The following is a 15,848-nucleotide window of genomic DNA, read 5'->3' on the forward strand; positions in this document are numbered from 1 at the left end:
TTAATTTGCAATTATTTAATATTTGACAGATTCTTTTTACTGAAGCAGTAATCCACAGTTCGTAACATTGAACATATGTTTCATCATTTCTTTTTTTATGCATTTCCACTGCAAGACAAAAACAACATAAAACCAAATAAAACTGCAAATTTAGAGATAATACTCAAATACTGAATTCACATATGGAAAATAAAGCCTTTAACACAGCAGAAATAGTTCTTGTTTCTAAATAAATATGATTTGAATATACGCAATGTTATACCATTATTTTTCTTTGATTTTAAAATAATTATACCATACTCATCTAGTTTAATTTAATACATTCATTATCACAGTTCCCTTTGATTTTGGTTCAAACTTTGACATAATTTTCAAACAACACAAAATTGCTTTAAAAGCATGAATGGCCCAGTCAGTAAAACCCCATAATTTCACAAAAGGATCCACACTCAGCGAGGCATTAAACATCTTTGGAAACGTTGCCTGCGCCATGTATTGAGGTTTTAATGGTTGCAACCTTGTCGGCCAAACAGCCAGCCACAGCAAGCGACAGCTCATCAGAAACAGCATCATACTGGAGGTACAGCACAGAAAGATGGACACATTGGTCTTGTTTACACGTCAGACGTCTCAGAGCACAGTGGAGAGGAAGCAAACAACAGCGGGATGGTCACAGACCAGGGGGCATCATCATGACAAAACACTGAGGGCATCTGTCAGCATCTTTAGCTCATCCTTCACTCCCTCCAGGCCTCCCTGGATCTTCAGTGGGTTGTCCAGGACCTCAATGCTGCTGGTGAAGGGATCAAACCTCACTGAGAAGGGACGCTTGATACCGGCCACGTACGTCCTGGTATGAAGAGGTCAGAAATTTGAAAAAAAAAAAAAAAAAAGATCGTCTTTGAGCTCTTCATGGATGTATGTACTGAAGTTATCCTGTCTAAGAATTGTAAACCAAAATATGTCACTTGGCTGTAAGAAACTTCCTTTTAACTGACAAGAAAAAGTTACCCGAGTTTTAGTTTAGCCTGCTCTATATAGAAATTGGGATATCAGCACCAGATAAGAATATACTCCTATAATATAACATTCATAATGTCCTCTGTTTTATATTTACTATGCTACGCTAGGGCTGCACAAACAATCCCAGGCTGATATTTTCTCACCCAGTGTGGCAGGGATGTCATGTGCTATATTCTACTAGAGACCAGATACTGTCAAAACACTCACTAAAGCTACTTGTTTTGCAGGGCAACATTTGATGTGTTTGCCAAATAAAACTCCAGCATTTTGCCTTGGTAAGAAACACTACATTAGTAACAGCTGTCATCTGGCTGCTATGGCTGACCTACAAAAGTTTGTGGCCTTAGGGGTTGGCTGGCTGTTCTCTGACCTTGTCCTTACATAACCCTTCTCCTTTTTTGTTTTTTTCTTCTTTTCTCTTTCTGCCTCTGTATGTTCTTGTGTATTTGCATGTGTTGGTCCAAAAAGAAAATACCTGAATTTTTCCTTGGCATCTGAAAAACTCTCAGAAACAAAGTAAACAGGCTGGTATGTCTGGTCTTGATAGGGCTGCATTGCTGCAGCCTCTGGTTCAAATTGCCTGGTCTCTGGTTCGTCAGACAGAGAGTGCTGGATTGAAGTTAGAAGAAAAAGATGGAGAATTAGCTCACGGCTCAGTTGACTAAGATTGTTACCTTTTCTTATCCAGAGAATAGTATCAGGAACGCACCACAAGCTCTCCATAGGAGGAGAGCAGTCCAGCGCCATAAGCCTTCACCTCACCGTTCTGTTTACATAAGCCGTACTCGACGGTGAACCAATACAGCTGGTAGGAGGAAAAAACATAAAGAAAGTGACTGAGAAAAAGAAAACTGCTGTGGACAATCAGTTCATTATCCATATGTCACATTTTTGATAAGGGACTTGAAAATGATCAAGGAGGGGAGGTGGGGTCAGAAAAGGGGAGGGCTGTATATTTCTTCTTTTGGCAGAAGCGAGGATAGTCTGATTGTTTTGGGAGAACGGGGGACAGTCTTTAGTTTTCTTTGTTTTTCGCTTCAGATTTATATGCTTTTTTTCTTCATTTTCTTTTGAGATTCACCAAATACAAAAGACTGAATAGTTTGGACAAAATATTCATGTCAAAAAAATGTGTAGTCCATAGACCAAAGGGTTTGTTTTACTGTACAGGGTGGACAACAGTCGTGTCTCTGATTTATCTTGCATCTCATTTTAATTTTCTTGAACCATAATTTCATAATGTATTGTGAAACATTAGAGATTTTCTCTCTAAAGAACGCACCATTTCTAATTTCATTCTCAGTCAAGAGGAGTGTTAAAAGCTAATTTTAATAACCCTGAGGAGGGTCTTGATTTTTAAAGTCAAATATATAGTTAAGCCCCTCTCTCCACCTCAATAATTTTTGCACCGTTCCTAAGTATTTCTGGTATTGGAGGACAAGTCTTACTGTGGACAGTTTCTCGATATCTTCATCTGAAGCTCCAAGTGATGCCAGGCCAAGGTTCTGCAACAAATAAGCAATAAATTGTCATCAGAACGTAATAGCAGAACATGGGAATAAATATTCTATAAGTCTGCAAGATCCTTTAACATTAACCTGTGAAAACTGGGCAAAGGTGCGGTCGGCCAACATGGGGACATGGCCCAAAAGTTCATGGACACAGTCACTGAAGAGAATGAGAGAGAGACAGAGAAATTCAGCTGTGACCAGATTTAATCCAAACTAAAATTTCTACACAGATCAGTTTAACTAAATACAGACTTTGGGATCACAAACTGCCACTTTAGTCTGCTTGCATTACAAAGCAGTGGTTTCAGAGTGAAAAACAATTCTTTGCTCAGTGTGAAACAGAAGAAAATGGAAACAAAAACCAAGAAGAAAAGAGAAAAGCCAGACTCATCTGATACAAAGGTCCACTTGGACGCAAAGATGAACTGATTAGATTTTGGTGATCAAAGGTCAAAGGCCACTGTGATCTCACAAAACAAGTTTTTGACCATAACTCAAGTATTCATTCACTAATTATGATGTAATACACTTAATACCTTTTGTTAAATGTAATATCATATGAGTCTGTATATAACTGTATAGACTGGTTGGTAGAGGCATACAACAGTGAGGCAGTAATTCTAATTCTAACTTTAATATATTGCAATAAATTCATTTTCCTGTAATTTTTTTTTCTAAATAAGATATTATTCCTCACTGCACCTCATTTCTTGTCAGTACCTGTTTGTTTCATTCTGTGTGCTTTGTATTTTTGCTTTTTTTCATATATTTATTGCATTTATTTACGTTCTGTTATCTTTTTGTTTGTGTGTATGAGGTACACACATATCCCATATTAAAAGATGGGAGGCTTGTGGAGGTTTACTGAACATTATTGCAGAGACACCAACAGCATAGAAATTTATGTGAGGAGCAAAGCAAGAGGAGTCACGGATGTACTCACGGTTCTGGGGAGTGCATAGGAGAGGAGGCATGTCGGATGTACTGGGTGCACTGGAACACCCGGAATGCCAAACTGGCCAGGAAATCTCTGGCTGAGAGCAGACCTGCCACTGGACGCAGTATGAACCCTGTACGCTCTGGGGTTGTGTGTGTGTTAAGGAAAAGGGAGATAAAGGGACAAAGGAGGAGCATAAAACTTTGGGCAGATGGGCACTAAACATTTGTTCCACTGTGGGTGTTTACTTATCATGCCTAACATCGTTTCTTATCCCGTCTTTACCTTTGAGGAAGCGTGACACGTCTTCCAACTGGGGGATGTTGTCTGGACTGTACCCACAATGCCTTTCCAGCAGACGGAAGGCCTCAAGGTATTCATTGCAGGCATGGGTGGCATACAAGTCCCTCAGGGTTGAGTAGACTTTGCGCCTGATTAGAGATACAATTACATAAAAAGTCTATTCTATCTATCTAATCTATTTTTTCAAACAAAATATGTCTTGTCTCCTTCTACAGCATAAAGAATTATGGAAACTACTGAACAATTAATGATAAAATATCTTGAAATTAAATTTGGGACTATTTTTTTTTTATATTTTGCACTGCACTTTGGTTTGCCTTCTTACTGAAAACTGCTATGCAAATAAATATTCCTTGCTGTACCTGATAAAGGCATGGACTAACTGTCTGAAAAGGAGCTTCAGTAACTGCTTTGATGGAAACATAATTCATAAATAATGACTATTTGCTGGAACTGTCAAGTGAAAATCCATATTTTGTGCTCAGATGAGCTCAAGCTGCTTTGATAGCTGTTTTGACCCCCACCCCTCATCTGTAACTAATGTGCCAAAATACCCATGAAAGACAAACCAAATCCAGCAGTGCCAGAAATTAGATGAAACCGACTCAGTGAGTGGTGAGACATTTTACAGCAGGAAGGCCAAACTGCTTGTTTGAGAAACAATTTTGATTTTATGCTTGGTGGTATAAGCCATCAGCCTTCACATGCACAACATATATCAACAGCATTGTAAATGAGCATGCATCAGCCCTTACCATGTGCCAATCTCCTCCTCCATGTATTCCACTTTGGGAATTGTCTCTCCACTGAGGACAAACATGTACAAATGTATCAGTGATAATCAAGTTTTAGTTTTCTGTTTTTTTTTTCATATGGATGTAAGTGCAGTATTAAGGCAAATGACTGTATCTCACTGTCTGTATCTGAAGGCGATGTCACCAATCATCTTCCTCCTCTGTCTGTAGGCAGGGTCTGTGTAGCCCTATTCAAATCAAATATATCAAACAGTGATCACATTTTCTGTGTAATGACATATTGGTCCAACAATATAACCAGCTAAGTAACAACAATTGTCTCTCTTTGTCTTCGCAACTGGCAGAGTTGATACTTACAGGATGGTCTTGATCTAAGTCTGGATCAAATTTTGTGACCAGATGATGACATCTGTCCAAATCTGCTATTTTCTTTGGGAACCAATGAACTAATAGAGAAAAGGGGGGAAATGGCTCAGTTCAAGTTGTTCTGTTTTGTGGTTACTTCTGCAACACATAATATTTTGAATCTATTTCGTAAAAGCAGGTAAAGGGTGTTACATTTGACTTCTTTGGTGGTTTTAACATCCTCGGCATTCCTCTTGATGGAACCAATGAGAGCACTGACGTCCGAGAGGTGCACCTCACAGCGGACAAAGTACTCCAGGCCTTCCAGGCTGTCCTTTAGCTTCCGGCAAGGCCGTGTCTCCAAATGGTGAATCTTAGCTTCAAATGTCTGAAATACAACCAACACAATGAAATGTGCTGGATCACATTCAAAGCATGACAAAGGTGGGATACAGTTATGGAGCACAGTATTTGAAATGGAGAGGAGTACATCCTGAATGTCACTAAGATCTTCATTTTTGACACAAGCAAACCCAAAGAAAACGTGGAGCAGTTTCTGTGACAGAAAAATAGGAAAGTGCATGAATTGGGTGACAGAAAAATATATAAAGTTTGTAGCAAACTATACACTAGAGTGTTATAAGACATAAAACAGTACAGTACTGCAATACCTTACATTTAAAATATCTTTTATAATTTGGCTAAGCGCCCTAATATGGTAAATGTCCCCAAAAGAGGTTATATTACACTTTCTGTATTGTATCCAAAGAGACCAAGTTAGCTTCCACATTCAATTTAATTAATCTCTCACAGATGATCAAGATTTCACTGTGCAGTAAATGAGATGCGCTTGTCCACAGTATATCCATTAGTGAGCCTGTATACGGGATATGATATGATGACCTTTTTTGGTACCGCATCTGATAAGGCACCCTTTATATGGGACTCTAATTTCAGTTTTTAGTTAACTAGTTTTTTATGTTAAGAAATGATTTACCAATTCTCAGGATCTCAAGGTCAGTTATAAGACACTAATAGAGCATCCTTTGGGTTGCCAGAAAAATCCCTTTGACTACTTACCTCATGCAAAAGGGCTTCAGATGATCTGGAACATAATCCATAATTTGATATTTCACTAAAAACTACACACCTGATGGCGTATCAGAAAGTGAGAAGCTCATGAGCCCATTAATTAGGCCTACCAACATGTATAACTATATTATTCCCAAATACAGAATAATACACCAAACAGAAGGAATTTTGAACAACCAGGCAACCCCAAACTTAGCCTTGTTAGTGGCTTATAACTGATCTGTAAAGACCACTAATAATGTTTTTATTTACAACTTATAAACCTTTCATAAGGAGTTTTTTTTAAACCATTTTTCTCTGTCAAATACACAGATTTGTAATTCGCTGTAAACTAACACACTAGTAGTCATAAGTGAAAACTCTGTTTGTCTATTGCGATACCTCGAAAACTTTCAGTGTTCGCGACAGCGCAGGTGTCTTGGAGTTCCTTAACGTGAAAAAGAGGTTGAGAAGTGCTTTTCCATCGTCTTCCTCAAACACTATCTGCTCACTGGCCTCTGCAGCCTCTGCCGCTGCAGCGGCGGCTTCCCTCTCCTTGCGCGCGTCCTCGATCAAGCTTTGCCGCCTACCGAGGAATCTTGGGGACTATTAAAAAAAACAAAAAAAACAAACAAACAACAGATATATCAAACTCTGGCGTGCTGCAAACATTTTAATTTAATGACTGACAGAAAACAAGGGCACAACAAGAGAGCAAGGTAAACTGCTGGGCTTTTCTTACCTTTTCGATATCTTTTTGGATATTTGATGGAAGCGCTTTACATCTCCAAATGCGCATTAGAACAGCAATGCAGTCAAGGTAAACCTACGACATAGCTAAGACTGAGTAGCTGCCACAGCATACGTTTAAGCTGGTGTTTCTGTAAATTGTTCAATTCTTTTTTTCTATGCGGATATGATCTTGTGCACATCAGGCACCGTCGCTGCGTAATGTGGTCACCTCGCCAAACTCTGCGCGCAAAAACGCAAACAGTTTTTAGCGATGCTTTGAATATAATTTGGACATATAACTGGCACACATTTACAGACTGAAGATTATAACTCATTTTTTTCCAGAAAAACGAACTTGCTGATGTAAACTTGATGCTGTTGATATTACTTACCGTGATGGAGTCAGACCTCTCTAGCTCAGACGCTGCTCTGCGGATGCTCTTTGTGGAGGATGTGGAGCTGCTTGAAAGGGGCATCTTTAGGCTCACAAGTCTTCTTTATTATGTTTGTTTGCGAGTCAAAGTGTGACTGAAGTGACAGTGTAGCTGTGGCGCTCTCTAGACCTCTCAAGCTGTGCTGTGTGCCCAGAGCTTTTCTTTTTTTTTTTTTGTTCAGACAGGGTCCCTCTTTTTATGGGGTCATTTGTTTGCAGTTTCTGACGTCAAACACGCTAATCTCTCTCTAATCAATCAATGCGCAGAATCTATCAGTCACAACCTAACTTGAAGCGGTCTATTTACAGTATATATGACCTTTTGCAAATTCCATACAGATACAGATAGTTTAAGTTTTAAACAGAACATATTTCTAACGTTTGGCACATTTTCATCGAAATAATCAAAAATACAATAGATGTTGAATTTACAACTTAATAAACATTTTAAATGCATTTCAAGTTATTAGTATATTTATATTTATTTTACTGATACTTTAATCTCTGTCTAAAATATTTCTTGAGGGTGGTCCTTGAAAGCTTACTCTCAATGGCCTTCCATGTATAAATAATTAATGTTAATTTCATATAAAATGTTTTTTCAAGTTTTTTTTCTCAGTTAATGTTTATTAATGTTTAGTTTTTACATAAGTGAGTAACTAATTTTGTGGTTACAAAAACTGGATGGATACACTGTAGTCAGCTTTCGACAATAATCAAAGCTTTGACCTCAGGGCTTTACATAAAGGTTAGACCTGAGAAAAGTCAACTGTGGAAAATTAAGTCACTTTATCAGTTCAATCCAATCTCCACAGATCCTCACAAAATTAGATTTGATTGTGGAAACACACACACACACACGCACACACACACGCACACACACATAATGAGGGAAGTGAGAACAACACATTGTTTTCCTGTTTTGGCCACTGTGCCTGACTCTTACCTCAGCAACAACCACATCAAGTGAATGTGCATCGCTTTTGGCTGAGGACTTTGGTGGTTATCGTCCACAATCACAAGATTGTGTAGTGATGTATGGTGCCCACAAATGTGTGGTACCCACAGGCGAGCAGAGGTAAAAGGATTATCTTTGGACCTCTGGCCACATGCTGCCACAGCAGCAACCTTACAAGAGTGCAGAGAAGACAAACGGACCCCAGTGTGACTCTTCCTCCAACCTGAACACACAGGCTGAAAATGCTAAAGAGCACTGATGTAGCCCCAGGCACAGACAGCGGCAGTCCCTTCATTTATTGGGGGATGAAGGAGTGAGTATGAAGAAAGAAAGATAAAGCAAACAGACAATAAGATAGAAACCACCTTTCCACCTCGTTAGGCCTCTTCTCTGCACGGAAACAGGACACATTTCCTTTAGAAATTAAGCTTTGTTGTGTTTTTTTTTCTTTATTTTGACCTTTTTTGAAAGTGGTATGACATAAAAGACTGAGCAACAGGCAGAAGCTTGACATTTATTCAGAAATAGGAACCATTATCAGTTTCATGGTTGGTTCCATCCGAGTCTTGAAGGCACTTTATTATTATTATTATTTTTTTAAGCAATTAGAAATCCAACAAATGACTCCCGGGGTCGATGTAGATGATAAGAGACAGAAAATTTAGATTACTTGCTGCAATAATAATTCACAAGTTATTGAGGTTTTCCTCAATAAGAGAGACATGTTAAAACAGCCAGAAAACATTAGCCATTCAAAAAAAAAAAAACATCTCTGACTAAAAAAATTACTTAATTTTTTACATAATTGTATATCTTTGCTAAGTGGGTCTAGTAAAAAAAGAAAATTGATATAAAACAATTCTATTCCAAACCCCAAGAGATTCAATGATTGTACAACAGTGCACCAGATTTTGTTACTGTGGAGCTACAGGCTGAATCAGGATCAAGATAAACTGCTATCCCTCCCTCCAAATGTCTGCTTTCCTGTGTCAGCCCAGTTTATCAAGACCAGCCTATTACTGGTTATTTAAAATCTCCTGGAGAAAAAGCTTTCCTGCATCTTCCCGTCTCCTCACTAAAACACTGTGCATAACGCTACACATAAATGCAAGTCAATGAAACCTGCAGTTTATATAATCTAAAACTTGTAGAGCAAAAGTTTTTCTGGAGTTATTGTGATTTCAACAATGACTGTGTCCAACCTGCCGGTGTGTGTGTTTCTGGTTTTAATTAAAATCATAAAGAGAACTAATAATTAATTTTCAAACCTCAGTGAGAATGCTGATCCCATATCTGCTTTAGTTATCTGCTGCCAGGCTGCTTCAGCTCCTTTTAACACATATATTATCACTTTGACACATGGATGTTTTATAACACTGCAACGAATGCCTACTATTTTCTCAGTTATCTTATTAATCATTTTGTATTTAACATACTTGAAAATTGTAAAAAGAAAAAAAAAGAAAAAGCGTAGCTCAGTTTTTCATAGCTCAAGGTGATGTCTTTTTTTTGTTTGATCAACAGTCCCATGACAGTGATATGTAACATCCTTAACATTTCTGCTTGAAAAGTAAATCACACTATTATCAAAAATGCTGTATATATGTGAATAATAGATGATGTAATCTTAGTTCAAGTGCCTGAATGATCTTGAGTGTGGTTAAGTTTAGTGTTTAAGCCTTGGCCTTAAATTCTCTTAAGAGCAGTGTCAGAAGTGTTGAGCCATTCAGAAAATCCTGTTGGCTTTGTACTGAGGTATGGTATGTAGTTAGTTTGACTCCCCCCACAAACACACACACACACACACACACACACACACACACACACACACACACACACACACACCATCATTGCTCATACCAGGTATAGAGGCTACCTTCTGTTAGAAATGTTGCACTTGAAGAGGCAATATATCTCTTTGCAATACATCCAATGTTTATCCAATTCCATCTTCTTTTCTGGAAGTGTCGGACATGTCCACAAATGACACCAGGATGATAATTATTACAATTATGTATTGATTCAGCGGCAGCATTGTGGCATTGTGAGTGTCAGCTTTTCCCTGCATAATTGTGGGACTTCAGATGGGCTAATTGCAGCTAACACGACCAGCTGGGCTATTATTCATCATCCCCCACATTTCTTTTCTTTCTCTCGCTGCCGAACAATGCTGGTCACCTTTGTGGGGGTCATTAGACTCATCCAGTTGATGAAGAGAAGAGGCAACACAAAATAAATGTCCTATTAATCTCAATAATGTTGGGTAAACAGCCTAAAAATGAAGATATCATCTTGTAGTGCTTGGTGCGTGACTAGTGGTACCCTCACAAACTTGTGAGTGTGTATATGTCTAGAAGTATGCATACATGTGTATCGTGGAGTGAGTGAATGCCCACCTGTCACATATTCTCCACACAGCAACCTGCACACAACTCTCTCAAGATGTTTACTTTGATGATGTTTGATATACAAACATCATTGGAAAAATTACATTCAGGGGAGCTCAAAGACCACTTATAAAGAAAACAAAGCTTGGCAACTGCGATGCTTGAGCCATCTGTATGATGTCTGATTGAGTGTGATTGATTGTCTCTTGCGATTACAATCAAATTGCATTGCTCTAATATTTGTACCTCAGCTTGTACACACTGTAGATATACAGCAATAGTAAGACTGATTGAAGGTTTTCATTGCAAGTCACAAACATGATTTCTGGTTTATTTGGAATTTGAAAATAAAATCTCAGATTAAAGCTCAGTTTAAGATCACATAAAAATAAAAACACAAAGACACTAATGATGACAAGCAACAAAACATATTGCGTTTCCATTTTCATAAAACATGTGTAAAGCCATATTTTTAACATTGTATTGTTTACACTCATGTTTACAGACTTGAAGATCCCTGCACATCACCACTTCTTGTTTATCAATAGAATAGTATGAAACCGTTGGCAGGAATGTGTACTGCATTACACGCACATGCACAGGACACACTCTAACAAAAAACTGCCCCATAGAAGTGGTCAAAAACACTTCAGGGTACCTTTAAATTCTGTACTCTTGTAAATGAACAATATACAAATTGGTGAAAGAATTATTGCAGATGCCTCCATACAGGGCGTGAGGGGTCACAGAAAATTATTCAGTTTATGTTGTGGCCTACAAAGTCACCAGAACCCAACCCAAGTGAACATCAATGGGAGATTTTGGACTTACTGTATGTGTGTGACAATGTTCTACAACACCATCATCAACACACACAAATAAGAGAATACCTTTTTGAAAGAATCGTGTTCATCCTTCCAGCAGAGTTTTAGAATTTGGTGAACAAGGAGCAGAGAAGCAGAGACTTGGTGTCCCCGACTCCTTACTAACACCCTTGATGTTGGTTTTTCCTTTCATTTATCAGCTTTGTGAAGCTGGTTAGTGTCAGTAAAACCAGAAGGATACATATTTATGGCTCAACAAGCAAAAGGTGATCACATTAGGTCACAGTAATGCAAAATCAAAATGTGATCAGTTTGTTTAAGAAGTACACAGTACAACTTGACTGTTTGTTTGAAGTATTTTTTTTTCTGTTTTTTCTTTTTCTTTTTAACAGAGCATCTGGGAATCTGTGACTGGCGATGACTGTGATTGTTTTTGCATGTGTCAAAATACAGCTGCCAAGTGGAATGACTAATCACACAGAGTGCTCCTTCAGTGTCTCTCTCTGCATGTGTAATTTGACAATGGTGGCATAAAGTGTTGCTGGGGTGGGCCAGTGGTTGTGGAACTGATGCTCAATGTAAACTGTCGTCAGTTTACATGGTAAGTACAGCTGTGTATGTGACACAACAAAGTCACCACCAGAGTTTTCCCATTCGTACCTTCTAATAAAACCTGTTTTTTTGGTGCGAGTATGTCCTCACATCCAAGGGAACAAACATTCACACCGAGTGCAAAGGTAATTTGATGTTATCTCATTATGACTGAACGGGGAAAGTTGATTGAAGATTTCTAAATTGAGCACAATGACTGAACTGATCCTTGTTTCCTCTTGAGAAAAACAAATATATGTATTTAAAATTTCCCATCACTTCAAGAACAGATAAAGGAAATAAGTGGTTTAAACTTTTCAAGCATTAACTTGACACTTTTCTACCACACATTATCAGTGCTTTAGGCTACATGTGTCACGCGTTTCACTTGCTCTTTGTTTCTCGAGCAGTCTCTGCTTTTCTAAATGTCATATCTGATAAGTTTGATTGTGGTCCGGATGCATCTACATATTTACTGTGCGTGTCATGTTGGATATGCCCAGCAGGATAGAAATTCACTTGGGAAGTTATATGTCATTCAACAATGATTTCCATAAGTGGTCTGAGAACTAACTGGTCACAAATAGCACAAATTGGTTTATTTCTGCAAGTGCTGCAAGGAATGACATCAGGATCTATTCAAATATTAAACTATTTGTGTGTTTCCTTTGAGAACAGGATGCACTCCCTTACATATGCGCACATACACACGAAAACACACACTGATTTTGTTGATTGTACAGACTTGTAGCATTCCCTTAAAACTACCACACATCCAGAGAAACCACTCTTACGACTCAGCACTTCTCATCTCTGACGTCCTTCCTGTGTGTCCAGAAACATAATTCTGCTCGTAGATAAGTAGTCTAAGCACCATGTTAAAGTCTTATCCAATCATTTGTCCCATGTTGGAGTCACAGAAGCAGCATAATGACGCTGTAACATTGCCCATTCCCCCTCCAGCAATGACACACGGCTGGAGAGACTCCTAATTAGATTTACCTTTCCTTAATGGGTCCCTGTCATCCAGCAGCCTGGAGGGCCAAGCTACTGCAGCCCATGACAAAAAAAATCAAGCAGCTGGAACCTCAGATAAACCCCACCTGCGGTGTTACTGCTTGTTCTGCCAGTCATGTATTCTGCTTGTTTAAATGATTTACATGTGTGCAAAAAATGACAGCTTGTTCATAGTGAGCATGTTCACATGATTATCCAAAGCAAGATGTGGAGCTTCTTTTTCAAGGTTAGGCAAAACAACCGCAATCATTATTCTGCTTTATTAGACACTTTTTTCCCCATAAAAAAAAAAAACATTTAAAATCAACAAGTATTTAAAAGGAACAGTATTTTCGAAATGAAGACATTTTGCATGACACTGTTGCATCTTGTATCAATAGGACACGTACATAAATTATGACAATTTTGTAATCCCCACCAGTTTGATGTGCCACAGAAGTGTGTTCAGTTGTTCTGCAGCAGTCTGTTGTTGGCTGTGTGTGATTTAAATAGACATGGTTGGACATCAGTTGTCAACGTGCTGTCAAAGAACCTATTTCCACCAAAATACAGCATTTTCAGTTCACCTATGCACCTTTACATCATGAGAGCTGTACAAAATACAAAATGCCAAATGGTCAAAGTGCATGATATGTCACTGCTCGTCAAAAAAGATTGTTTTCATGCCAGCATTAAACTAAAGGCCCTATAAGAGGGTGCAGACTGCCTTAGTCATTGTTGTTCTCTCCCAGAATTTGATAGAATATTTTATGTTGTATGAATATATTATGTTTTTATTGTAGAACTACAAAGGCCCCAAAGCCCATTATGTTTTTCTAGTCTTGTGGTAGCAAGGTATTTAATGTGTCCCTAAGTTTGGGACAACATCTCTAATACTTTTGTAAAATAAACCCAAAACCTTTCAGGTTACTGTTTGTCTTTGAGGCATATGATTTTTTTATGAGAAGCTGTCAATACATACACCATGCACATGTACATAACAAATACACCGAAAGACTGTGTGTTAACATTGGTCAGTGCACCAGATACAATTTGGCTCTTTTGAGAAATTCTATCTTTGTTGAAGTTGTTGTCTCTGCTGAATGCTCAGGAGCCAGTTCACCTAATATGGCAATTTTCTTAGCAGTTTATAAACATCCATCTGGATATATGCATCACCCTAGACTGTGTAACTGATCATAGTTGAAGTCTGTGTGTAATCAGAATCTGTGTAGTCCTTCCAACAGCTAAGCCCATTGTCCTTTAAAATATGCAGCATATGATTTCTATTTAGAACACTCCTGTGTTATTGTGCCAGAGCAGCAAGAATTTAGTCACGACATCTGTAGGTGAAAATACAACTTGATTAGCTCTCCATTTTGAGGTGAGTGGGTAAGCACATCAAATTATATTTAATTATCCTGTTCCTAAGATAACAACTTGTGTTCCCAATATACAGATCTTGCAAGCACATGATTAAAAAGTGTCATCTTTTGGGACCTCGGGGGCTTCAGAAAAGCGTACACCACCACTGCTGCATAAATTTAGCAGAGAGGAAATCCTAACTGAGAGCACTTGCAGCCAAACCACTGCTGTATCAGCTAAGTATGGACACAAAACCCAATAAAATATAACTCGTTTTCCCGTAAAAAATAATTGTTACATTGGCAGACTCGTTCTATTCATAATAAATATAATAAAACATGAAAGTAAGTGTGCCCTTGGCAAAAAATCCTTAACTGTCAGGATTTGAATAAACACTGTTTTGTTGTCAAATTTTTGATACTGAAATTATAGGGAAAAAAACAGTCACTAGTCAATTATATTTTTTCAACACACAAATCTGTCATTTTGTGTGTGTGTGCATGTGTGATAGGAGGTGTTATGGGTTGTTTTTGTTGGTGGCTAAAAGGTTTAGCTGTCGTTGCAGAATCAGGATGAGGGCGACTGCAGAGGACAACCAACAGACAAAAACAAACAAACAAGATGTCATGATTGAAATTGCTTATCGGTGCAGATTAAACTAAACTGCACTCACATTGCGTAAAGTGTGAGCAGAGAACTCAGCCTGCCACAAGTTGGATCGATGGCTCTGCTGAATTTGTTACGCATGCAGGGGCGTCTGTCGTAGCCACCTCAGACGAGATCTAGTATTTCCGCTTGCCATTTTTCATCCCTCACCCCCCCCAAACCCAAGACCTCCTCCTGTGAATAATGACTGCAGCTGTGTCAATGTGGCTGCTAACTGTGTGTGTGCTTGTTTGTGTGTCTTATTTTGATGGCTTTTTACAGTCAGTGTGTATGTGTGTGTCTGTCTGATTATGGTGTACAGATAGGCCATTACCCATGCGTTAGGAGGAGAGGGGCTTAATGGACGACAGAGGATGCAGGGGCAGGATGGCTCGTAAACACTGCCCTGTCCCCCCGGCCATATCAATATTGCCATCTGGGAGTTTGGACACTTCATTCACAAAACCAATACCCTGGTGGGATGAGAAGGGCCAACGGAGACAATGTTGCTACATGTTCAATCAACGAGAAGAGACAAGAGCTATCATGATATCCACTTTCAGGAAGAAGTCGATTCTTTTCTCTTTTTTTTTCAGTGTGCGTGTGTGCATGTGTTTGTACAAGTAACACAAGTGAGAAACAAGGACACAAAAAAAAAAAAAATCTGTGAACAATAAATTACAACAGGGGTGTTGACTTGAGTCTAGACCATTCTGATTCCAGCCCATGACCAATATACCAATAAGTGCGTATTTTTCTTTCCAAAGGCAAAAATATTGATCAGAGAGATTTTAAAGCTCCAGTCTCCAGATCTGTCTGTACCATACATTTCCACAATCAAGCAATCAATGCTGAGGAATCCACTAATCAATGCATGAAAATGTGAAGACGATTACATGCAAAGGTCCAATCACCCATTCACTGTTTTTACCCATTTATTTCTATATATTGTCACGAGGGCCCGTCCAAGCA

The 15,848-nt window shown here is 38.6% G+C and overlaps 1 protein-coding gene across 1 annotated transcript; it reads right to left on the bottom strand.

Annotated features, from left to right (window-relative positions):
* Window positions 1–7,279, bottom strand: th (tyrosine hydroxylase). The gene is made up of 13 exons (XM_071503757.1): window positions 7,070–7,279; window positions 6,348–6,551; window positions 5,088–5,262; window positions 4,887–4,975; window positions 4,689–4,756; window positions 4,530–4,580; window positions 3,757–3,902; window positions 3,478–3,613; window positions 2,622–2,691; window positions 2,472–2,528; window positions 1,733–1,828; window positions 1,499–1,632; window positions 1–850 (listed from the first exon to the last, which is right to left on the bottom strand). The coding sequence occupies exons 1-13, from the start codon at window positions 7,151–7,153 to the stop codon at window positions 691–693; spliced, it is 1,470 nt and encodes a 489-aa protein (XP_071359858.1). The 5' UTR covers window positions 7,154–7,279; the 3' UTR covers window positions 1–690.
* Between the last annotated feature and the right edge of the window lie 8,569 nt (window positions 7,280–15,848).

This window comes from Trachinotus anak, unplaced genomic scaffold (assembly GCF_046630095.1).
Source record: "Trachinotus anak isolate AG129_WGS33_773 ecotype Australia unplaced genomic scaffold, CSIRO_AGI_Tana_v1 ptg000002l, whole genome shotgun sequence".
Taxonomy (NCBI): domain Eukaryota; kingdom Metazoa; phylum Chordata; class Actinopteri; order Carangiformes; family Carangidae; genus Trachinotus; species Trachinotus anak.

Excerpts from the sequence above, each read along its gene's own strand:
- th (XM_071503757.1), bottom strand. The coding sequence starts at position 7,153 with ATGCCCCTTTCAAGCAGCTCCACATCCTCCACAAAGAGCATCCGCAGA. Across the intron at positions 4,976-5,087 it reads AACCACCAAAGAAGTCAAAT|TTCATTGGTTCCCAAAGAAA; the intron begins GTAACACCCTTT and ends TTTCTCTATTAG. Across the intron at positions 3,903-4,529 it reads GAGGAGGAGATTGGCACATG|GCGCAAAGTCTACTCAACCC; the intron begins GTAAGGGCTGAT and ends ATCTCTAATCAG.